Source organism: Homarus americanus, unplaced genomic scaffold (assembly GCF_018991925.1).
Source record: "Homarus americanus isolate GMGI-L3 unplaced genomic scaffold, GMGI_Hamer_2.0 scaffold36317, whole genome shotgun sequence".
Taxonomy (NCBI): Eukaryota; Metazoa; Arthropoda; class Malacostraca; order Decapoda; family Nephropidae; genus Homarus; species Homarus americanus.
The window spans coordinates 1-25334 of record NW_024727391.1 but is presented as its reverse complement, the minus strand read 5'-3'; the positions used below and the strand labels follow the sequence as shown (position 1 = coordinate 25334).

Sequence of the window (25334 nt, the reverse complement as noted above, 5' to 3'; positions counted from 1 at the left end):
TTTTCAACCCTGTTATATCCAATATATCCGGATTATAATGGCGATATCGAGAAAGAGAGTGATGTACACTGTCAACTTTTGATGACTGAGAGTATAGAAGATGATTTAGTAACGGGTCTACCCAAGTTTAAATGCGAAAGTCTTTTAAAACCAATGTTCCTCGCCTTTGTTGGAGATGTATCTAATAAGTGGAAACAGATTACCATTGAAAAATTTATCCACTTATTGAAAATTGAATGGTTGGGACGATGTATTGACCGACAAAAAGTAATTGATAAATATTTTGATGTGAATATTGCTGCAATAGTGGATGAAATTATGAAATTAAAAAATGGAAGAGTCAAAAAGGATTTTAGTATAGAAAATTTTTATACACCTCAGGAAGTGCGAAAATATGCTCGTAAAAGTCTAAAGGCAGTTATAAAGGAAAATAATTTTTGTATATTGCAGTTTTTACATAATAATATCCATTTGAATTTTTGTGCTATTGGAGGTTTGAAACGGCCAAGTTCTGCCGGAGATGTGACGTTGGATAAGTTGAGAGTATTTGCCCATGAGATGGGAGTTCAGCAAGATATTATTGAATCCCTCTTTGAAGAAACTACCACAATACATGATTTATTATATGTTGTAAGATATCCAGCATCCAAGGATCGAATGAAAGCTGTTAATATTAGGGATTATTATAATGATTATGAAATAGAAATACAAACTCTCCATAATTTGTTTATGGGTTCCCAATTAAATACCCAAAATTTAATTGTAAATAACTATATAGAGAGAGCGGAAAATAAATGGTTATTATCATATAACAAATGTCATTTCTTGCCTGTAATTCCCATGTCTTCCGAAGAGATTATGTGTGAAACACGGTGGTGTGGTATTGATAATATTTCTACATTTGAAGAAACGTATGGAAAATACTACAGACCTTATGTTGGATTATTAGGTAATGCATGTCAACAGAAACAATGTCCCTATTATTTACAACCTCGACTTAATGGATTTGGTGATCATATTGCTGCTGAAAGAATAGGTAAAAGGGACAACTTCGCCCATTGTCTTCATAAATCTATGAGTCAATTAAGTATGTTTGATAATGCTGATTATATTAGTGTAATAAAGGATGTATTAACAAGAAAATCTCTGTACAAAAAAAACACAGAGAGTTATAGTAGTAGATGTATGGAGATATTTGATACTTCATCATTAAATAAAAATAATCCCATGTGGCAAAGAATATCGGAATGTCTAAATAAATATAGAAGTTTTAGAAAAAGGAGTTAGTTAGCAATAATATTTTTAAAATGTATTTTTATAAAAAAATTATAAATTTTTACTTTTATCACATAAAACAAATCCCATGTGACAAAGATCTAAATAAAATATAGAAACAAAGCCAATAATATTTTTAAATCAAAATATTTAGAAAAAGGAGTTAGCCAATAATTAATATGTATAAAAAATGTATGTTTATAATTACTATAAAAAATGTTTTTTTTTGTAAAAAAGGGAAAAAATAAAAATAAAATTATAACATTCATTTTATTTCCAATTCCAATTATAATTTTGTTACTCGTAGAGCATAACAACCAGGTAAGCTCAATTGTCATTTTCACACATAGATAAATGTATTTGTAGAATTCTGGAATATATATTCAGTACAAAACAGGGGTGACGAGCTGTTGCAATGTGATGCCGAACACGACGAAACATAAGACAGATTGGTGTACAGGAAGTTGATTGACATGATGAACTGTGAGCAATTACTTGCAGGAAAACCATCTTATGTTGATTGAAAATAGAATACAGCCTGAAGGCATTAAGTTGACAATAAAATACTTCATTTTTGTCAATTTTCCCTGCCTGCAATATCTGAAAAAAAAAAACAATGTTTGGTTGTGTTTTCGTACATAGTACACAGATTCAATAAAATGGGGTTGCTTATAAATACAACAGTCAGTGTGAAAATTGGGGAACACAGAGCAGTATATACTTACTCTACTCCTCCACCTACCTACCTTCAAGACGCACATTTTGGAAGTGAGTTTACAACCCACTCGAAGGATATTTATAGGAATGGAGCAATATAACATCAAATGGAATAATCATCAAAGTAGTATCATCTCCATGTTTTGCCAGCTGTACAATCAAAAGGCTTTTACAGACGTTACCCTCTCCTGTAACAAGGATTCCTTCGCCGTTCACAAGGTGATCTTGATGACATGTAGCCCTATCTTTAATGAGCTCATTCTCTTGGATCTTGATAAACACCCAATACTCCATTTAGGTGACATATCTCCTAAATATATAAAAGAGTTAATTTCCTTTATGTATCAGGGAGAGATTAACATCCATAAGAACGAACTCTCCAACTTTCTTAAAATAGCAAAGGGTTTAAAGATCAACGGATTATATAATGATGAAATACAAAATACAACAATAATAGGATACCCACCCACAATACAGCAGCAGCAGTCCACATACGGACCACCCATAGAGCAACAACCTACATACGGACCACCAATACAGCAGCAGTCCACATATGGACCACCCATAGAGCAACAACCTACATACGAACAACCCATAGAGGCTATAGAGAAGCAACATACATATGGACAACCAATCGATCAGCAGCTTACATATGGGCAACAAATTTATCAGCAGCATACATATGGAAAACCAATAGAGCAGCAACCACTCATTGAACCCAGAATGAAGAAACCCAGAATGAAGCAGCAGTCCACATACGAATCACAATCCACATATGGACCACCTATAGTGCCACAATCCGGACCACCCATAGTGCCACAGTCCACATCCACATATGGACCACCCATAGTGCCACAGTCCACATCCACATATGGACCATCCATAGTGCCACAGTCCACATCCACATATGGACCACCCATAGTGCCACAGTCCACATCCACATATGGACCACCCATAGTGCCACAGTCCACATCCACATATGGACCACCCATAGTGCCACAATCTACATATGGACCACCAATAGTGCACAGACCACCCATAATACAGCAGCAGTCCACATACGGACCACCCATAGAGCAACAACCTACATACGAACAACCCATAGAGGCTATAGAGAAGCAACATACATATGGACAACCAATCGATCAGCAGCTTATATATGGGCAACCAATTTATCAGCAGCATACATATGGACAACCAATAGAGCAGCAACCACTCATTGAGTCCACATCCACATATGGACCACCCATAGTGCCACAGTCCACATCGACATATGGACCACCCATAGTACCACAGTCCGGACCACCCATAGTGCCACAGTCTACATCTGGACCACCAATAGTGCACAGACCACCCACAATACAGCAGCAGTCCACATACGGACCACCCATAGAGCAACAACCTACATACGAACAACCCATAGAGGCTATAGAGAAGCAACATACATATGGACAACCAATCGATCAGCAGCTTATATATGGGCAACAAATTTATCAGCAGCATACATATGGACAACCAATAGAGCAGCAACCACTCATTGAACCCAGAATGAAGAAACCCAGAATGAAGCAGCAGTCCAACTACGAACCACAATCCACATATGGACCACCCATAGTGCCACAGTCCGGACCACCCATAGTGCCACAGTCCGGACCACCCATAGTGCCACAGTCCACATCACCACCCATAGTGCCACAGTCCGGACCACCCATAATGCCACAGTCCACATCTACATATGGACCACCCATAGTGCCACAGTCCACATCCATATATGGACCACCCATAGTGCCACAGTCCACATATGGACCACCCATAGTGCCACAGTCTACATCTGGACCACCACCACCAATAGTGCCACAATCTACATCTGGACCACCAATAGTACAACAGTCTACATACCAACCACCTATGGAGCAACAATTTATAGAAGAAGAAGAAGAAGACGAAGAAAACGAAGACGACGAAGACGACGAAGACGACGAAGACGAAGACGAAGAAGACGACGAAGACGAAGAAGACGACGAAGACGACGAAGACGACGAAGACGACGAAGACGAAGAAGAACAACAACAACCTGGATTACCCATAAAGCTTAAGATAGAGCAGCTCAATGTAAAACCGATGTTTAATAATAATAAAATTACTCGATGTCACTCCTTACCAAATCCTTATTAAAATTCATTGATAAAATAAATATTACATAAGAAAAAATTAATTATCATTCATTTTTGTTTATTATATATTGTAATCTGCCTACCAGCATTGATAAATAAATACAGTATACTTCAGATTTTTATTTTTTAAACTATAAAATCATCACGATATAATAACTTTACAAAAATACTCAATCTTTTTCATACATATTGGACAAATGGATAATGATGAAATACACATAGAACATACTACAACATGTGTACAGGGCATAATTACAATATTTCTGTCTTTATTATAACATACTGAACATACGAGGGCATTATATTGAGGAAGAGGGGAAAGAACTGGGGGAGGGGTAACTGGATTACTACATGGAGGAGAATGAAGTTGTGCTATTTCAAGAGATGATTGAGGATTATTAGGTTGTGCTATTTCAGGAGGATGATTACGTTGTGCTATTTCAGGAGATAATTGAGGATGATGATTAGGTTGTGCTATTTCAGGAAATGATTGATGATTAGGTTGTGCTATTTCAGGAAATGATTGATGATTAGGTTGTGGTTGATTAGGTTGCGCTGTAAGCCTATTGATTTTAGGGAATGTAAACCTAAGCCTATTATTTTCAGGATAAGATGGTAAAGGAGGAATTGATATGTCTGTAGTCCTTCTAGTCCTAGATTGAGCTCTAGCCTCGGTCTCCATAAATTCCAAAACTGCTTCAATACACTTTTCTAGATTATAAAAGGGGACACCATTCTCTTCAAGTTCTTTATAAAGAGAGCGTCTTACATTTTCGGAAGGAAATCCCATGTTTATAACCATCTTTATTATACTATTTTTATTCATTAAATAGGTCATATCATCATCCGATAGCTTTACTTGATAAATCTTCTGGGGCTTAACTGCTGAATTACTTTGTTTGTAAGGAGGAGTTTGATCTTGAACCTGAAAAGAAAGAAAAATAATTAGGGTTGATTTTGTTATTTTAATATTACATTAATTTATAAATATTACTTTTAAATATATTTTACCTACCTTTTTAATAAAATCAGCCTCCTTGCTCAGTAATAAAAATTCACAACTTGAGGACCAACGTGCATGTACATTCCATGGTTCTTCATTTTCCTCCCAATTGTGAAGACCTACGCCACAAGAAAAGCATCGTACCATGTTTAGTATGCCAGTGTAATAAAAACCTGCTTCTGCTAAATCACAGATTGTCAGTCGTTGTTGTTGTATTTCTAGAGGCCAATACTCTAGCCTCCGTTCAGTTTGAAAGCTTTGCAGTCTTGCTTCAAGCGTATTATATTTGCGATAATATGGTGTCCGTGTCTCTTTCTTTTCCATTTCTGGAATTGGAATTATCTGATCTAAAATGCAACTCTGACCCAGGTTGATGTTTGCCGTTGGTTGATTTCTAACGAAGGAACAATGGGGAAAAAGTCTTTTATGTTCTATGAGGGGTGTATCATCCTTTTTCCAATCACCTACGATACCCCTGCAAAAATAACAGGCACAGTGATCTTTTTTTCTGAGATAATAAAAACCCGCAGCTGCTAAATCTTCAGGAGATATCCACAAAGACAGGGGCCAGTCTATGAACGTATCCAGTCGTTCCTTTTCAAATCTTAATATATTGTTGATGTTATAGAATGTCTTGGACAGATTTAAAGTGCGTAAAAATATGCACTGGGGCCGTTTCTCTCTGTGAAAAGCTTCACTGTCGATAACGGCAGCGACGGCAGTATCGATTTCCAACTTGCACTTAAAACATTTTATTTTATTCTCTTCCTGTGAAAAATAAAACCCAGCTCTCGAAAAGGTCTCCACATCTACATTTATTAGTGGAGAATTGGTCAAAAAAGTATTCTGACGATCCTTTTTTTCATAAAGACCCTGCCTTGATTGTTCCATTATTAGTGTACCCTTGACCCCTATGAGTTTATTGTACCCGCCCAACACTGGGTATGTAACCTCGCCTCCTAGCCAGCACTGAGTTCGTCCATCCAATTTATACATCCAGAGTTGTCAGGTTGTAATATTTTATGAAATGATGAAGGTTCGAAATTTATGTTGTGTATAAATAAGTGTCGTTAGTCATCTACTACAGTCCCACAAAGTACCTACAAGATATGGATATACACAATCACAATACTATACAAGAAGAAGAAGAAGAAGAAGAAGAAGAAGAAGAAGAAGAAGAAGAAGAAGAAGAAAAAGAAAAAGAAAAAGAAAAAGAAAAAGAAAAAGAAAAAGAAAGAAGAAAAAGAAAAAGAAGAAGAAGAAAAGAAGAAGAAGAAGAAGAAGAAGAAGAAGAAGAAGAAGAAGAAGAAGAAGAAGAAGAAGAAGAAGAAGAAGAAGAAGAAGAAGAAGAAGAAGAAGAAGAAGAAGAAGAAGAAGAAGAAGAAGAAGAAGAAGAAGAAGAAGAAGAAGAAGAAGAAGAAGAAGAAGAAGAAGAAAAAAAAAAAAAGGTTACTTTTATATCTGAACCACAAGTACATTATCTAATTTCAGACTCATTTTCTAGAGAAGCTAGAATGGGGACTGACTGGATAAACAGAATACATTTTAAAAAACGATGTGATGATACGTCGATAAAATTATCTGCTATTTTAATAGAGAGTCATCGAAAGAATGTATATGATAATAGATTTAAGTGATTATTATCACTCAGTTTCACAAAAGTTTTGAAATACATTTTATTTTGAATTTGTAGTTTTTGTTTATACATACACTACCAAATTATAAAAAAAGAAAAATAAAACCAATAGAAATTACTATCGTTTTTGAACGAGAAAATCTAAAAGATCTATAGTATTTTTTACCACACAACATGTATTTGAAAAACATTTTAATTTATTAGTATCTATATAGAGTCTAGCTGAGGGTGTTTTGGAATGTCCTCGTTTTTCGTGATATGGACAGTAAATGTTACTTTTCCATTCATTACCAGCTGCCTCATTCTCCCAATAAGGTTCTTCTTTTAAAATCTTTTGACATTCTAGAGTAGCCATTTTCAATTTTTTTATATATTTATATACTGATGGGTATTTTTCTGAATGTGATTTTTTAAAACCTCTTTTTAAACACTTATAAGACGACGACAACGAAGAGGATCTTGATCTTTTGGTTGGTGGTGGTCGACATGTAGTCTTGCTAACTATAATTTCATATTCATATTCAGTTTCACAATTTTCTTTTTCTTTTTTTTTTTCAATTGCAACTTTTATTTCTTCTGGTGATATATATCCACCGGTTTTACATTCTGTGAATATAAACGGAATTTCCTTATTCATTATGGAGTTAAAGCAACAAAAAATATTAAATGAATGGAAAGATTATTATCAATTTATAGTAAAATCTCAGTTTTTATATATACAAGATAAGCGGTATGCTAATTATTTTGAATCACTCTTAAGGACATGGCCTTCTTTTATAAAAAATTTAAAAGTTATAATTGTTCATCAAAGAACCTCAGGTAATAAACAATGGTATTTATCCAAAGATAAAACGATATTAAATATATTTGATTCACCCTTCGAAATAAAATTCTCATCATCGATGATAAATGGAATAACAGTATCTGGTAGTTCTGCTTTCGGTATTAAAAAAATAATTAATTCATTGATTGCAGGAATAAAAAAGGAAAATAAAAACATATATATTCAATGGGGTCAAAGTAATAACAATGATAGCCCTAGTGATGATGATGATATGAACGATAACAACTAAATATTTTTTAATTTGGTAGGATAAGGATAAATATATAAATATAGGGATATAAGATAGAAAATCTATTATTGTCTATGGGTTCACTAGATGAAGATCTACTTAAGTAACACACGACAGAGTAACAAGCTAATAGCTATTCAGCAATGACCACCAAGGAGAAGAATTTTAATATACCCTTTACTGGAAGTGATATATTTGTAACTTTGAAGATAGTGTATAGTCAACTTGATGTAGCACACTCACATTCAAGTTTTGCCGAATCTACTAACAATAGTAAAGTTTATCTCCGCCACAGGAATAAGAAGAATGTTGAAAATGTAAAAGAGCAGCAAAATAAGAAGAGAAAAGAAGAAAGATTCAACAAGGAAACAAGAACTAAAAAAACTTGTGAGGATATTAATAAATACAATGTATTTTTTCTGTCAGAAAATGGATCCTTAGTTATGAACGAAGGACGAAAAAGTTACCAAAATTATTGTTATATTACAGAAATAACAATATATAATGCTTATAAGGAAAAAATACACCACTTAACCTCAAAAGTAGCCTTGACAACTAAGGAAATTTTGATTGCTATAATTACAGCAATTAAAGTTATTGATGATAATATAATATGCAGTAACATTAACTATACTCCAACTTATCTAGTAACTGATTCACAATTAAATATAGATATTCTCCACCGTATAATAACTAATGGCTTAACTATTCAATCATGGCCGCGTAATAAAAATATCCCTCCCCCCCAGCATTATCTACACAACCACCACAGTGATAATTGTTGTTCAATTATTAATGAAAATAAAGAAGTGATACCCAATGTAAATTTTGTAGGAGTAGGAGAAACAACTGGAAAGATGCAGATGCAGCAACGGGAAAAAATCATTCTGTGGGCATTTACAAATACACTTTCTCATTTGTATGCCTTAGATCTGTTCAGCTCATCTATAGCTAAAAATGATAATATCTCTCGACGGCAAAATGTGTGGTGTACACTTAAAGATGTTTCATGTCTCAATGTAGGCAGAGTAAAAAAGCACGCTTACCTTATCACCAATACATGTATTCAACCTGTAATCAATATATATTTGGATTCTTCAACACTATGTAATTTTGGATCTACTTTAACAACTTCATTTAATACAATTATGGATATGTATGTATAATATTTGATAATTAATAAAAACAATTAAAAAAAGAAAAATTGATTATCCCTTAAAAATAAGAAACGGTTGTACGAACCGTTTTTAGAATTAAGGCCACACAATTCTTTCAAAAAAATCTTCCTGTTCGAGTGTATTACCTTGTGTAATATCTCTATTTAAAGTAGATACTATTTTACCTTTAATTATAACTTTAGTACATCCTCTAATTTTATCCTCTGGATTAAGACACGGGTAACTACCAAGTGATTTTTCTGTTTTATTTTTATTGTTACTACATTTAACCCAAATTGTAAGTGTATTATTGTCTTTATCTAACTCTGGATCGGGACATGCCGTACATGGATTACTTTTATTCCCATTTATATTGGTATAAAATTGACCACATTCACAAGTTTTTGTTTCACGATTATAACCTAAAGCATCTGTAACGTGAGGAGGTATATGCGTTAAACACGGATCTTGGAAACACATGGATCTCGAAATTTCTGGGTTGGCCACATAGCCTTGTGCGCATTCACATTCAAACTCATGTTGTAACTCATAAAAATCATTAGGAACCATTGAGGCAATATCGACTACACTTCTTTCATTTTTTTCATTAATTTTTTGTATACGTATCAGTTTTCCATCAGGTTCGCAAACAATAAATGTATTTCTATCCGCGTCATAGAAACCAGGTAATTTAGATTTACATTTCCATCTATCCTCTTCTTGGGAATACTGTAAATATCCCCATACGGAATTACATAAAGTTTTTGTTTCAAGGGGAGGTTCTTTCCATAAACAATAAGTACACCCTCCAATTAACACTGTTCCACGTATTGTATACTGTGTAGAAGATTCTTGGGGAATTTTTACTATTTTAAGGTACGGACCACACTCATGTCCACCAAGAATTCGACAAATATGTGGAGTATTTACTTTATTTTCGGGAACTCTTAGACAAATATCCTTACAATGAAAAGAGGACTCCTTAAAAATGTTGACTACATCATTTTGAGTAATATTATTTGACGTCCAACTTTGTATGTCTATGAAATTTTTTTGGTGAGTTATGGCTATTTTTTCAGCCTCCAAATCTTTTTTAATTGAATTAAATATCCATTTATGTGATGATAATCTATCTTTAATATAGATAATACAATTAAAAATGAATAACAATATTAAACTAAGATATGGAATAATATAATATAATTGAATCATTTATTTATTTTTCTTTATTGAATTATTTTACAAGCATAATCTGACTTAAATTTCTTTAATTTCTTTTTTCTGGTTACTTTGGGTAATGACATTGGTTTATTTGTATCAATATATGTTATAAAATCCTCAGCCAATTTAGGTACCTCATTTAAATCTATGTTTATTTGATCCTCTGCTCCAACATCTAAAACTAATTTGGAAAAATCTGGTTGCAAATTTTCAGATTGTCGTCGTTGTAATCGACCCGATTTTGATTGCGATCGTTGTCGTGATTTTGATCGCGAATTTTTATATCGTGATGGTTGTTGCAATTTTGATAGCGAACTTTTAGCTTGTCGTCGTAGCCGTTGTTGCTGCTGTGATTGTGATTGTAAAAGTTCAGGTTGCTGTGATTGTGATTGTAAAAGTTCAGGTTGCTGTGATTGTGATTGTCGTCGTAATTGTAAAATGTCAGATTTTCGTTGTCGCTGTAATTGTGATCGGCCTGATTGTGATTGCGTTCGTTGTGGTGATTTTGATCGCGAATTTGATCGCGAACTTTTAGATTGTCGTCGTAGCCGTTGTTGCTGCTGTAATTGCGATTGTGATTGCGATCGTTGTCGTGATTTTGATCTCGAATTTTTAGATTGTCGCTGTCGCGATTTGGATCTCGAACTTTTAGATTGTCGCCGTTGTCGTTGTCGCGATTTTGATCGTGAATTTACAGATCTTTGTCGTGATTTTGATCGCGAACTTTTAGATTGCCGCCGTGGTCGTTGTTGCGATTTTGATCGTGAATTTACAGATCTTTGTCGTGATTTTGAGCGCGATCGCGATCTTTTTGATTTCTTTTTTATTAATATTCCATTTTCTTGACATATAAGATTTGAATATTCTTTTCTAACTAATTGTGATTGTTGGTTAGATTGACGACTAGTATACAATAAGATAGAGGATACATACATATTGAATGAAGGAACATTCTCTCGATTTTTCGTAGAGAATTTTTTTACATAATCCCAAAGTAATATATATTTTTCAGCTCCGGCTGTTTCTAAATCTTCTTTACTAGTATATGGTTGTTCAATGAACAAATGCATAATATCAAAAATTAAGTTGATATGTAAATTATATACATCATCATAAGTCATTCTTATCTTTTTTTCACCATTATTCCAAATATTGTTGTAATCTTTATATTTTTCTATAAGAAAACGTATAATATCTTGTAAATTTATACTTTTTGGATTAATTTGTATTTTATAATTATAAATATAATTTAATTTTTTTGTATAAAAATAATTTATTTTTTTTGTTGTAGAAGAGCCGTCGTCATTATCTAGATCATCTAGAACTTTATTTATACATTCATAAATACTTGGTAAGAGAAAATTTGTTTCAAATTTATAAAGTTCTTTCTTAGACCAATGTATCATATCAATAAAAAGCATCCATAAATTTACTAAAGTATTTGAATACATAATCAAAAGGACATGATCTATAGCAGAATTTGACTCAGATATACCCATATCTAATAAAATATTTTCAGGAATATTATTATCATTAAATATTAATACCTCTCCCAGATTTATTTTAGTTTGGGGAAATGTAAATCCCGAAAATAATAATAGCTTTGCTAAAATTAATTCCTCAACATTCTCTGATTCAAGTTCAAAAACAATTTCATTCTTTACAGCTTCTGATATTGTATGGCTACTTGATCTAATAAATACGAGACTTAAAAGCTTTTGTCGTAGAGTATGTGGTTTTATAAAGTAGTTCTTTATTTTTTTAAAGTTATCATCGTTATTACTTTTATCAAAATCTGGAACATCAAGATCTGTCATTTTTTTATATTTTTTACTATAAGGAAAATAAAAAGTAATTTCCTATAGAAAACTATTTAATATGTTACTAATGCGTTGAAGCTCATTATTTATTACAGCCATTTGTATTTTAAATTCAAGTTTATTTTCTATAAAACAATTTATATTTTTGTTCAGATACTGGACTACAAAGATATACATATAATATAATGATTTATATAGTTCACATATTTTGTCGTCGTCGATATCAATATCATTATAAGTGACAGCATCAGCATCAGCATCAGTTTCATAATTGCTGTCAATATCATTCTCGTTGTCGTTGTCATCTGTTTCATAATTGCTGTCAATATCATCATCATTGCCGTTGTCATCTGTTTCATAATTGCTGCTGTTGTCATCGTTGCTGTTGTTGTCGCCAGTTTCATAATTGCTGTCGTTGTCGCTGTCATAATTACTGTTATAATCGCTGTTATTGTCGCTGTCATCTTCGTAACCATCTTCATAACCATCGGGATCATCCTCGTCGTAGTTGTTGTAATCATCGTCGTCGGTGGCAGAATCAGAGTCGTCCATTTTGTAACTCTTAAAAATAAAAATAAACAATTAAAAGAAGAAAAAATATATAATATTTTAACTTTTTTCAACAAATATAGGAAACTAAAATACAACCTTACTCCTATGTCAAAACTCTGAGTAATAGAGATTTTATAATTTTTACCTTATATTTATAGATCTCCTATCAACCCTCTCCCTTCAAGATAAAAATATTAGATGGTGGTTATATAAATTAGGAAGGAGTAGCTAACAAATTCCATCCATACATAGCATAGTGTAGTATAGTAATATTCCCACATGGCCGCCGGGATGACTTCAAAATCAAATACTGTGGAAAGACGTTTCCTTACAGTTGATATAGTATACTTTGAAGAGGCGAGAAGACTAACATTTTTTGATTGGCCAAAGGAATACGAAGTTAAAAGTAATATATTGGCTCACTGTGGATTTGTCTACACGCATCTGTGCGATACTGTTTATTGTTGTTTTTGTGGTATTGAATTATATGACTGGCATGAGGGAGATTCCCCTAAAGAGGAACATGATCGATTAGTGCCTTGTAACTATTACGCCAGATTAAAAAATGTTCCTATTGAACAAGGGCAATATCTGAAACATCCATGCTTTTATGATACATTATCATTTAATAAAATGGAGAAAATTGACTGGATGAAAAAAATTAATAAAATATATGACACAGTTGAAACTCGTTTGAACTCATTCGATCAAGCAACTTTTCCTCGGTTGTTAAATATAACACCCCAAAAATTAGCGGAGGCTGGATTTTACAGTGAAACATTTTACGGATTTGGAGATTTCGTTCGTTGTTTTACATGTTTCGGTGGACTTATGAATTGGCAGCAAAACGATAAGTGTCCCTGGGCTATGCACGCCCAATGGTATCCCAATTGTGATTTTGTTCATCGTGAAAGAGGTATAAAATTTATTGCACAATATAAACATACAAGTGACGACGATTATTTTGAAGAGAGAAGAAGGTATTATTATTTAACAAAGGAAGCTATGCAGAGTTTTATGAAATTAGATATTATACAATATATAATTAAGAGTGGTTGTCCAGTACCAATTATAAAATCGAATATAATTTATAATATTGAAAAGACTGGATTTCCATGTTTAAATTTGAAAAAATATCTTGAAGATTTCCAATCACCACCACTACCACAACCATTATCGTCATCATCAATACAACAACCACAATCATTATCATTGGCGGAACCATTAACATCATTACAACCATTATTACCATCACTATTACCATCACAATCTTTATTACCACCATCATCGTCGCCATTACTACAACCTGAATCATTATCTCCATCATCAGTACCACCACAACCACAATCATTATCATCATTATCATTACCACTACAACAACAACCATCAACACTAGCACCACCTCAACCACCACTACTATTGTTACCTCCACCTCTATTGTTACCTCCACCACTATCACTATCATCATCATCATTAGTAATTATTTATCCTTTACCTTTGAATTCCTCCTCAAGTTCTTTAGAAGTAACTAATGTTAAATGGTTAACTCAAATATTCGTCCCATGTTGGCATTTTGTTATAAGTACAATAAAATTGACATTTTGTTCTATTTGTGAACAAAAAAATAAAAACAAAATAAATTACTATGGAAAAACAAAAAAACAAAAAAAAAACAAATGAGTGATTGACAACACTAGCAGAGTAGTATAAAAGGTGAAAATAGTAAAAGCATTATTCAGTAAGTCTTTCACTTGTCTCCTGGAAGAGTAGCAATGAGTATTAGTGAAGAATATAATGCATTATGCTTCCGAATTTTTGCTGTTGGTGCAGAAAACTCACTCCAGAAGAATGTAATATTGGGTCCTAGAACAATTTTGGAATTGGTTCACTCACTGATATATTGCTTGCCTGCGGAAGAACGATCAAATACTCAACTCTATCGAATATTTTCGGATGAAATTAAGGATTCTGCGTCGTCGAAACATCAACAACAATCGCTGAAGAGGACTCTAGCAATTCTTTATGCTACTGATATAGAGGAACAATTAAATGAAGATTTTCTGAATTCACTAAGAGAGAACAAAGATGGGAAATTTTATTATGAAGACAAATTTAACATCAATGCTGATGAAACAAGAGTTATAAATAAAGCAAATAAGAAAATTGAATTAGCAGTTGGGATTAAAGACCTCTTTGACCCAAACCGAAAAGGTTTTAAGTTAATGTTAGCATCTGGTTCATCTTTCAATGGCAAGTGGAAAGAACCGTTTAATTATGGAAATGAAACTCAGATATTTTTTCTTCCAGGTGGTGAATATACTAGTGTTACTATGATGCATGCTGATGCTAAAACTGTTCAAAGAGGTTCGGGAATACTAAATGACAAAGATTTAGTTGTATACTTTCCTTATAAATGTGGATCATATTTATATGTTTATATGCCTGAATCCCCAGCCTCGAAAAATGAATTAATGTTTCTAGCTAGGAATATCTTTGGAGATTCAGGAGTACTTGAACAAAATCTACAAACTTTTACCAGTGTTAATTCTAGAAACCAATGGTTTCCCAAATTCAATGAAACAACTGAATATAAGGAAATTAAGAATTTGCCTGTTATTTGTGATTGTTTGAGTAATGATAACATTAGAAATTTAAACAAAACACGAGATTTTAACTCAGTTTTTTTAGAATTAAGTAATGTTTCATCAATTGTAAATTATGAACTAGGAACATTAACTGAATCTAAAACACGGATGTGTTTTACAGACTCAGTTCAGTATGGGATCAATGTGTTTGTAAATAAACCCTTTCTGTATTGTATAATTAATAATAATAATAAAATTTCAGATATAGGTATATATTGTCAACCAAAGCTATAAAATATATGTCAAAAAATGAATAGTAAATATAAAAATATAACATTAATATAAACCTCTGGTATAAAATACCTAATAAACCTTCTGTAAATAAAAATATAAAATTAAATTTGATTATCTATCCTTCCAAAATAAAAAGATAAAAAAAATAAAGAAATAAAACGAAATGAATGCATACTTTTATAAAAATATATATGATATTCCTGTTATTATTGATAAATCTGTCATTAATTTTACTTTTGATGATATAGTTAAAAACTTAAATGAAAATGATAAATCTATATATAATGGAATTTATGGATGGAATACCATACCCCTACATATTAATTTGGTACGTTTTTTTTCTATAAAAGGTTTAACAAAACCTATAAACCCACCATCTGGATATTTTTTTAAAAATAATACACACAATATAAAACGTAGTATTTTTATGAAAATTTTGACTTTTTCTGGTTTAGTTTACAATAATGAAATTGTATGGGGAAAATATTTATATTGTAATGATTTTATAACTACAGAACAAATTGAACGTACAGAGATTGAGGCTTTTAAATATGTTAAATATCAAAATATTTTAGCTATTTTATGGACATATCTATTAAGTGTACTTGATATGAATGAGTATAATTCAGAAAAAGTACAATTATTTTCCAATATGCTTCTGAAACAGCACATTCACTATTGTTCAAAGGTTGAGGAAATGCATTTAAAACAGTATTATCTATCTCATATAGTTATTGAAGAACATTCATGGTCCCCTACAATTTTAAATTCTTTAATTGAAGAATTTGAATCTGACAAAGAGTGGTTTTCTAATGAATTACCGTCGATTACATTTGATAAAGCTCAATCTATGCATAAGTATCTTATAGAGAGATTTACACAAATATATTACAATACTCAATATATTGAAACTCCTAATAGAAATAATTTGTTATACACTAAAAAATTGGATAATAATATTATATCATTGGTATTAGCATTTAGCGATTCATATTTTAGAAAAGATAATAATTATTTATCTAAAGATCCTTTTAAATATGTTTTAAAAAATGGATATGCAGGTTTAAATATAAATTCGGATGGTAGTATAATAAATAAATTGGATACAAACAGGGAGGATATTATTCCTATTAACAGTGAAATTTTTTTTACTTCATCTATTATAAATGATTTCAATTTCGTATTAAATAAAAACCAAAATGCTCTTACTCTAGGAAAAAAAGATAAAAAATATTCTCAATTTTCCAAAGAAAAAAAATATAAAAAATATTCTCAATTTTCGAGTGAGAAATTGAAATTAGCTCTGATATCTCATTTCTAACACATCCTAATTATAAATTTTTGTTTTTTAATTTTTGTTGTTAAAAAAATATAAGAATTGAATTATGCAGATCTTTATAAAAACACTCACTGGAAAGACTATTACTCTTGATGTTGTTGATACAGATACTATTGAAAATATTAAGGCACAAATACAAAAAAAAGAAGGTATTCCATCAGATCAACAAAGGTTAATTTACTCTGGTAAACAATTAGAAGATGAAAATACTATTACTGAATATAATATTCAAAAGGATTCAACCTTACATTTAGTCTTAAGATTGAGGGGCGGGGGCGGGTATAAAATAGAGGAAGGAAGAGAAATAAAAAACTATTAACAAACCCGCACCCCAAACTCCATTCCTTGCTCTTGCTAGTACTTCCATATATAAAAGACTGTTTCTTTAAGTAGCCATCTCATAGAGGAAATGCAGCAAGCGAGAAAATGCAACAAGCAATTCACCTTCGTCAGCAACTATCACCATACAAAATATTTTATGGATTTAAAAGCTTAAATTATGAACAAACAAGATTAGATACATTCGTAGAATGGCCATTGAATTGGTTGAAGCCAGCAGATTTAGCCAAAGATGGATTTTATTATACGAGATACAAAGATATGTGTAGTTGTATTTTTTGTGGTTTATTAATTATGAATTGGAAAATGAACTATGTCTCAAGTGAACTACCACGAGAAAGACATACACATTGGTCTCCCGAGTGTCCATTTATAAATGGATCTAAACCAGTTGGTAATATTCCGATGGAACAATGTAAAATATTATCTATTGAAATAGATACAGAAGAAGAAGAAGAGGAGGCAGAAGAAGAAGAAGAAGAAGAAGAAGAAGAAGAGGAGGAGGAGGAGGAAGAAGAAGAAGAAGAAGAAGAAGAAGAAGAAGAAGAGACAGAAGAAGAAAAAGAGAAGAAGCCTGGCACTGGAGAATTTGGGAATATAAAAGAAGATATTATTATTGATTATATTCCACAAGCACAAGATAAGAGGATGTTGTTCTTTAGCACACTTGATAATAGAAAGTCTACATACAAGAATTGGCCATTAACTCTCAATGTTAAAAAAATGGCGGAGTCTGGTTTTTTTTATTGTGGTATAAGTGACCATGTACAATGTTTTGTGTGTGGAATTGGGCTTCGAAATTGGAGACATTTTGATAATCCTTGGATCGAGCATGCTCATTGGTCTCCTCAGTGTCCTTTTGTTAAGAAAAAAAAAGGTGAAGATTTTATTAGAAAATATAAAAAAAAAGATCGTCGTTGTTTATGTGACAAAGGTATGTGTATAAATAATATACAGTGTAAAAAATGTAGCAACTTATGGCATCACCGATGTTTTACTAAAACAGAAATTGATAAATTACTGGAATTGGATGTTATCCAATGGGTTATAAATAATAATAATATTAAAAGAAAAATTGTAAAGAATGCCTTAATAGTTAGATTAAAGGAAACAAGACGGCCCTTTTTTAATGTACAAATATGTTTAGACTATATAAAGAATAGAGAAAAAATAAAACATTTATATTATTTATTATTTACAGGTATATGTTTAATTATTTATTTAATAATTTTATACTTTTATATTTGAAGTAACCTTATATTTTATTTTTTTAGAAGGAATTATGAGAAAATTATAAATTCTTAAACTTTGTGATTATGATTCCCCCCCCCAAAAAAAAAAAATTAATAGAAATTTAAAAGTGAATTTTTTTATTTTATACATTAATAGTTATTAATTTTTATTTACGTTTTTGTGTTACACCATCGGCAGACAAATTATCATTTTAAACAAATACGCAATATCGCCAATTTTAATACAGTTTGTACAATTAAGTATTAATCGGCAATATTATGGTGTTTAACTAAAACCATTCATTACAGCGAAATTTTGCTTTTGGTCGACAATTTTAATAAAGTTTGTACAATTAAGTATAATCGGGAATATTATGTTATTAAAAATTAGTATATGGACGGACATTTTTATTGTTGTAGTACTCAATCAGATTCAATTCCTCCCCTTCACAGAACTCTTTCTCCCATTTCCCCCCACAAACACGCAACATCCGACGGACAACAATTTTAATAAAATTTGTACAATTAAGTATTAATCGGCAATATTATGGTGTTTTAACTTAAAAACAATTCATTCATTACAGCCGAAACTTTGACTTCTGTATAAACATTTTGTTTTGTTTTGTAAAACGTTATTAAAGAGGACAGACATTTTTATTGTTGTAGTACTCAATCAGATTCAATTCCTCCCCTTCACAGAACTCTTTCTGCCATTTCCCCCCTCAAACACGCAACATCACGGACAACAATTTTAATAAAGTTTGTACAATTAAGTATTAATCGGCAATATTATGGTGGTTTAACTTAAAAACAATTCATTCATTACAGCCGAAACTTTGCCTTCTGTGTAAACAAACATTTTGTTTTGTTTTGTAAAACGTTATTAAAGAGGACGGATATTTTTATTGTTGTAGTACTCAATAAGATTCAATTCCTCCCCTTCTCAGAAATCTTTCTCCCATTTTCCCCCCGCAACCATGCAACATCGACGGACAACAATTTTAATAAAGTTTGTACAATTAAGTATTAATCGGCAATATTATGGTGTTTTAATTTAAAAACCATTCATTCATTACAGCCGAAACTTTGCCTTCTGTGTAAACATTTTGTTTTGTTTTGTAAAAGGTTATTAAAAGTTAGTATATGGGGACATTTTTATTGTTGTAGTACTCACTCAGATTCAATTCCTCCTTTCACAGAACTCTTTCTCCTCTCTCACAAAACTCACATTTAAAGTAAGTCTTGCCAACCACAAAAAAATTGTATTTTGTTTTGTTATTAAAAGTTAGTAGGAACATTTATATTGTTGTTAGTTGTACATAAGTTTATACTATTACCAGTACTTTTATACATTTGTTATGAAAATAATTACTATATCAGGAAAATCTACATTCTTCCATTCCTCTTTTACTACATGTATTTTGCAATTGTCACCCTCCTCGTCCTCTGGGGATATGTGTTTTTTTTTTCTATGTTGAACCAGGTTTCCCGGCCAAGAATATTTTTTATTACAAAACTCACATTCAAAAGTTTTCTTATATCTGCTGTGACACAACTGATGGCGGCGAAAGCTCCTTGTACTACCTAAAATCTTACTACATACGTTACACTCCTGTGTATGTGTTTTTCTATGTTCAACTAGGTCTTGCTGCCAAGAATATTTTTTATTACAAATTTCACATACAAAAGTAAAAATTTTCTTAGATCTGCTGTGACAGAACTGATGGCGACGAAGGCTCTTTGTACTACCTAAAATCTTGCCACATACGTTACAGCGAAACTTTTCCTCCTGTGTGTGTGTTTTTCTATGATCAACCAGGTCTTGCGGCCAAGAATATTTTTTATTACAAAACTCACATTCAAAAGTTTTCTTTGATTTGCTATGATAGAACAGGTGATGGCGACGAAGGTTGTTTGTACTACATAAAATCTTGTCACATATGTTACAGCGAAACTTTTCCTCCTGTGTGTGTGTTTTTCTATGTTCAACCAGGTTGTGCGGCCAAGAATATTTTTTATTACAAAACTCACATTCAAAAGTTTTCTTTGAGTTGCTGTGACAAAGCCTTTTCTTATCCATCACTATGCAGCAACAACAGCTGTGTTTATTCAGGGCAATCGGTCTGGTATGTAATATTTCCTCTCACAAAACTCACATTTATAAGTTTTCTCTTCATGAAGTAAGTCTTGCCATATCTTGCCACATACTTAACAAGCAAGCCACAAAAAGTGGTATTTTGTTTTGTTATTAAAAGGTACATTTTTATTCTTGTTGGTTGTACATAGAGTTTATACAAAGAAAACTTTTGATATGAATTTTATAATAAAAAATATTCTTGGCCGGGAAACCTGGTTATGTGGCAGGTAAGATTTTAGGATTTAAAACGAATGTTTTATTTTAGTTATTAAAAGTTATTATTTATGTATTAATCGGCAGGCAATATTATGGTGTTTAACTTAAAGAAACTTTGCTTTCTGTGTTAACAAGGTTATTAAAAGTATATGGGGACGTTGTAGTACTAAAAAATATTTGGGGGCGGGTCACAAATTCTTAGTAAAGGATATCTTCGTAAACACCTGTTGCTGCTCCATAGTGAAGATGAGAAAAGAGGGAAGAATGGAATCTATCTATGCTTGTATTTAACTTGTAAAAAAAATATTCTTGGCAGCAGTTGTACTTTTTTGTCTCCTGTGTGTGTTTTTATATGCCGGCTACTTTCCCAATAATATTTCTTATTACAAAACTCACATTTAAATGTTTTTATAGGTTTTCTCCATAGAAGTAAATCTTGCCATATCTTGCCTGCCACACAAAAAAGTGGTATTTTGTTTTGTTATTAAAAGTTAATATATAGGTAATGTTTATTGTTGGTGTTGGTTGTACATAGATTCCATTCCTCCCTCACCTCCTCTAATTCCCCCTCTCTCAATGAAGCAACAGGTGTTTGCTAAGACACCTTGTACTGTATTACTTAAATTTATTGTTACAGTTACTTTTATACATTTCTGTTATGAAAATTAAATAAATAGTAAATAAAAAATACAAGCATAGATAGAGATTCCATTCCTCCTTCACCTCTTTTCTCACTCCCCCTCTTCTTCCTTTACTACACCAGGAAAATCTACATCCTCAAATTCCTCCTCTTCTTCCTTTACACATCAGGAAAATCTACATCCTCAAATTCCTCCTTCTTTACTACATTAACATAATTGTCATCCTCCTCGTCTTCTGGTGGTGATGGTGGTGGTGGTGGTGATATGTGTGTAGTATCAGGTATCTTGCAATTGTCGTCATCCTCTTCGTCCTCTGGTGGTGGTGGTGATGGTGGTGGTGGTGTATACCCTCTCTCCTTTACCACATCAACTCCAGCATCAGGTATCTTGCAATTGTCGTCATCCTCTTCATCCTCTGGTGGTGGTGGTAGTGGTGGTGGTGGTGGTGGTTGTGGGGGTGGTGGGGATATGTGTGTTTTTCTATGTCGAACCAGGTTTCTCGGCCAAGAATACAAAGAGCTGTGACGCTCATCCATCATTATGGCAGGAAAATCTACATCCTCAAATTCCTCCTCTTCTTCCTTCATTACATAATGAAAATCTACATTCTCAAATTCCTTCTCTTCTTCCTTCACTATATCAGGAAAATCTACCTCCCATTCCTCCTTCTTTACTACATTAACTCCATCATCGGGTATTTTGCAATTGTCGTCATCCTCCTCGTCTTCTGGTGGTGGTGATGGTGGGGATATATGTGTTTTTCTATGTTTAACCATGTCTTGCGGCCAAGAATATTTTTTATTACAAAACTCACATTCAAAAGTTTTCTTAGATCTGCTGTGACATAACTGGTGATCGCGAAGACACCTTTGACTACCTAAAATCTTGCCACATATATTACAGCAACATTTTTTGCTATGACAGAACAGGTGATGGCGGCGAAGGTTCCCTGTATTACTTAAATTCTTTTCACATATATTACAGCGACATTTTGTCTCCTGTATGTGTGTTTTTCTGTGTTCATTCAGGTTAGATTGCCAATAATATTTCTTATTACAAAACTCACATTTAAAAGTTTTCTCTCTTTTCTCATTATCATAATCACTATGGAGCAGCAACAGGTGTTTACGGAGATATTCTTTACTACTTAAATTCTTGTCACATATGTTACAGTGAAATTTTTCTGGTTGTAGGGGGGATATGTGTGTTTTTCTATGTCGAACCAGGTTTCCCGGCAAAACATATTTTTTATTACAAAACTCACATTCAAAAGTTTTCTTTGATCTAAGATGCAACTGATGATGGCGACTAAGGTTCCTTGTATTACTTAAATTCTTTCCACATATATTACAGCGACATTTTGTCTCCTGTATGTGTGTTTTTCTGTGTTCATTCAGGTTAGTTTGCCAATAATATTTCTTATTACAAAACTCACATTGAAAAGTTTTCTCTCTTTTCTCAATATCATCATCACTATGGAGCAGCAACAGGTGTTTACGAAGATATTCCTTACTACTTAAATTCTTGTCACATACGTTACAGCGAAATTTTCCTTCTTCAGTGTGGGTTTTTTTTTGTTCATCCATCATTATGAAGCAGCAACAACAGGTGTCCTACTTAAATTCTTTCCCCCCTTCTTCTGTGTGTATATTCAGGACAGGTGTATATTAAGGCCAGTTTCTCCATTAAGTTCTACTTTGCCACACTTGTCATATAACTTTACAATTCGTCTGTAGCCAGTCTACTAGTCAACAAACAATTTGCTCTCTATATATACACAGATTTCGAGCTATGACGCAACTGGAGGTGGGGAAGGTTGCTGTTACTTATAACTATTTAACTACTTTTCTCCCGCCCGCCACATAAAAACTTTACCTACGGGGGTTTCAAGTTTTTCTTTACTAGTGCGTGTCGTGTTTTTTTTTTGTGTTCATCCATAATTATGAAGCAGCAACAACAGGTGTCCTACTTAAATTCTTTCCCCTTCTTCTGTATGTGTATATTCAGGACAGGTGTATATTAAGGCAAGTTTCTCCATTAAGTTCTACTTTGCCACACTTGTCATATAACTTTACAATTCGTCTGTAGCCAGTCTACTAGTCAACAAACAATTTGATATAAACAGATTTCGAGCTATGACGCAACTGGAGGTGGGGAAGGTTGCTGTTACTTATAACTATTTAACTACTTTTCGCCATCACTATGGTAGGAAATCTAAAATAGTGTATTTGGTTTTGTATAGTATGGTAACATTTTTATTGTTGTTGGTTATACATTAGTTGATACTGTTACACAGTACTTTTATACATACAAGTATAGATTACATTCCTCCTTCATCTCTTCTCTCATTCTCCCTCTTCTTCCTTCACTATACCAGGAAAATCTACATCCTCAAATTCTTCCTCTTCTTCCTTCACTACAGCAGGAAAATCTACATTCTCAAATTCCTTCTCTTCTTCCTTCACTATATCATAAAAATCTACATCCTCCCATTCCTCCTTTACTACATCAACTCCATCATCAGGTATTTTGCACTTGTAGTTATCCTCCTCGTCCTCTGGTAGTGATGATGGTGATGGTGGGGATATATGTGTTTTTCTATGTTTAACCAGGTCTTGCGACCAAGAATATTTTTTATTACAAAACTCACATTCAAAAGTTTTCTTTGATTTGCTATGACAGAACAGGTGATGGCGGCGAAGGTTCCTTGTATTACTTAAATTCTTTCCACATATATTACAGCGACATTTTTGCTCCGACTTTCTGTGTGTTTTTCTGTGTTCATTCAGGTTAGATTGCCAATAATATTTCTTATTACAAAACTCACATTTAAAAGTTTTCTCTCTTTTCTCATCATCACTATGAGTGTTAAAAGTTTTCTCTCTTTTCTCATCATCACTATGCGTGTATCTATGACTAGTCAGGCTTCCCGGCCAAAAATACTTTTTATTACAAAACTCACATTCAAGAGAGAAAAGGTGATGGCGAAGGCTTTGTTTACTACTTAAATTCTTTCCACATATATTACAGCAAAATGAGGATATCTGCTGATGGCTGTGACACAACTGATGGCGACAAAGGCTCCTGCTACCACCTAAAATCTTGCCACATATATTACAGCGACATTTTGTCTCCAGTATGTGTGTTCATTCAGGTTAGATTGCCAATAATATTTCTTATTACAAAACTCACATTTAAAAGTTTTCTCTCTTTTCTCATTATCATAATCACTATGGAGCAGCAACAGGTGTTTACGAAGATATTCTTTACTACTTAAATTCTTGTCACATACGTTACAGCGAAATTTTCCTTCTTCTGTGTGTGTTATTTTGTGTTCATCCATAATTATGAAGAAGAAACAACAGGTGTCCTACTTAAATTCTTTCCCCTTCTTCTGTGTGTGTATATTCAGGACAGGTGTATATTAAGGTCAGTCAGTTTCTCCATTAAAAAAACATAAAAATTATACATTATCATCAATTTTAAAAATTATAATTTTAAAACATTATTTTGTGTGGGATAATATTTACTTATTCTGGATTAATGTCTCTTCTTTCGTCACATATGTTACAGCGAAATCTTTCTTCCTGTGTGTGTGTTTTTCTCAAGGCTGTTGTCATAATATAATCCTCGTCGTGATTGGTGAATTCCAGGAAGACAGATTATTTCCTGCTAGTCTATTTCTTTCGTCCCATCTGTAAAAAAAAAATATTATTATAGTAATCTCTTCTTATTTTGTCCATAGGTAAATTTTACTGATTTTCGTTATAGTGAACCTTTATGTGTCACTTTTGGTCCAATTTCTTATTACAAAACTCACATTTTTAAATTTTCATTCGGGCGCAACTGTTCACGAAGGATTCTTGAACTAAATTTTTCTCACTCGATGAGAGCTCAAAACTATTACTGTCTGTTTAATGGAG

At 32.5% G+C, this 25334-nt stretch overlaps 1 protein-coding gene across 1 annotated transcript; it reads right to left on the bottom strand.

The window, feature by feature from the left end:
• Positions 1-12115: 12115 nt before the first annotated feature.
• LOC121865832 (variant-silencing SET domain-containing protein-like) lies at positions 12116-12628 on the bottom strand. The gene has a single exon (XM_042365384.1). The coding sequence runs from the start codon at positions 12626-12628 to the stop codon at positions 12116-12118; it is 513 nt and encodes a 170-aa protein (XP_042221318.1).
• Positions 12629-25334: the final 12706 nt, after the last annotated feature.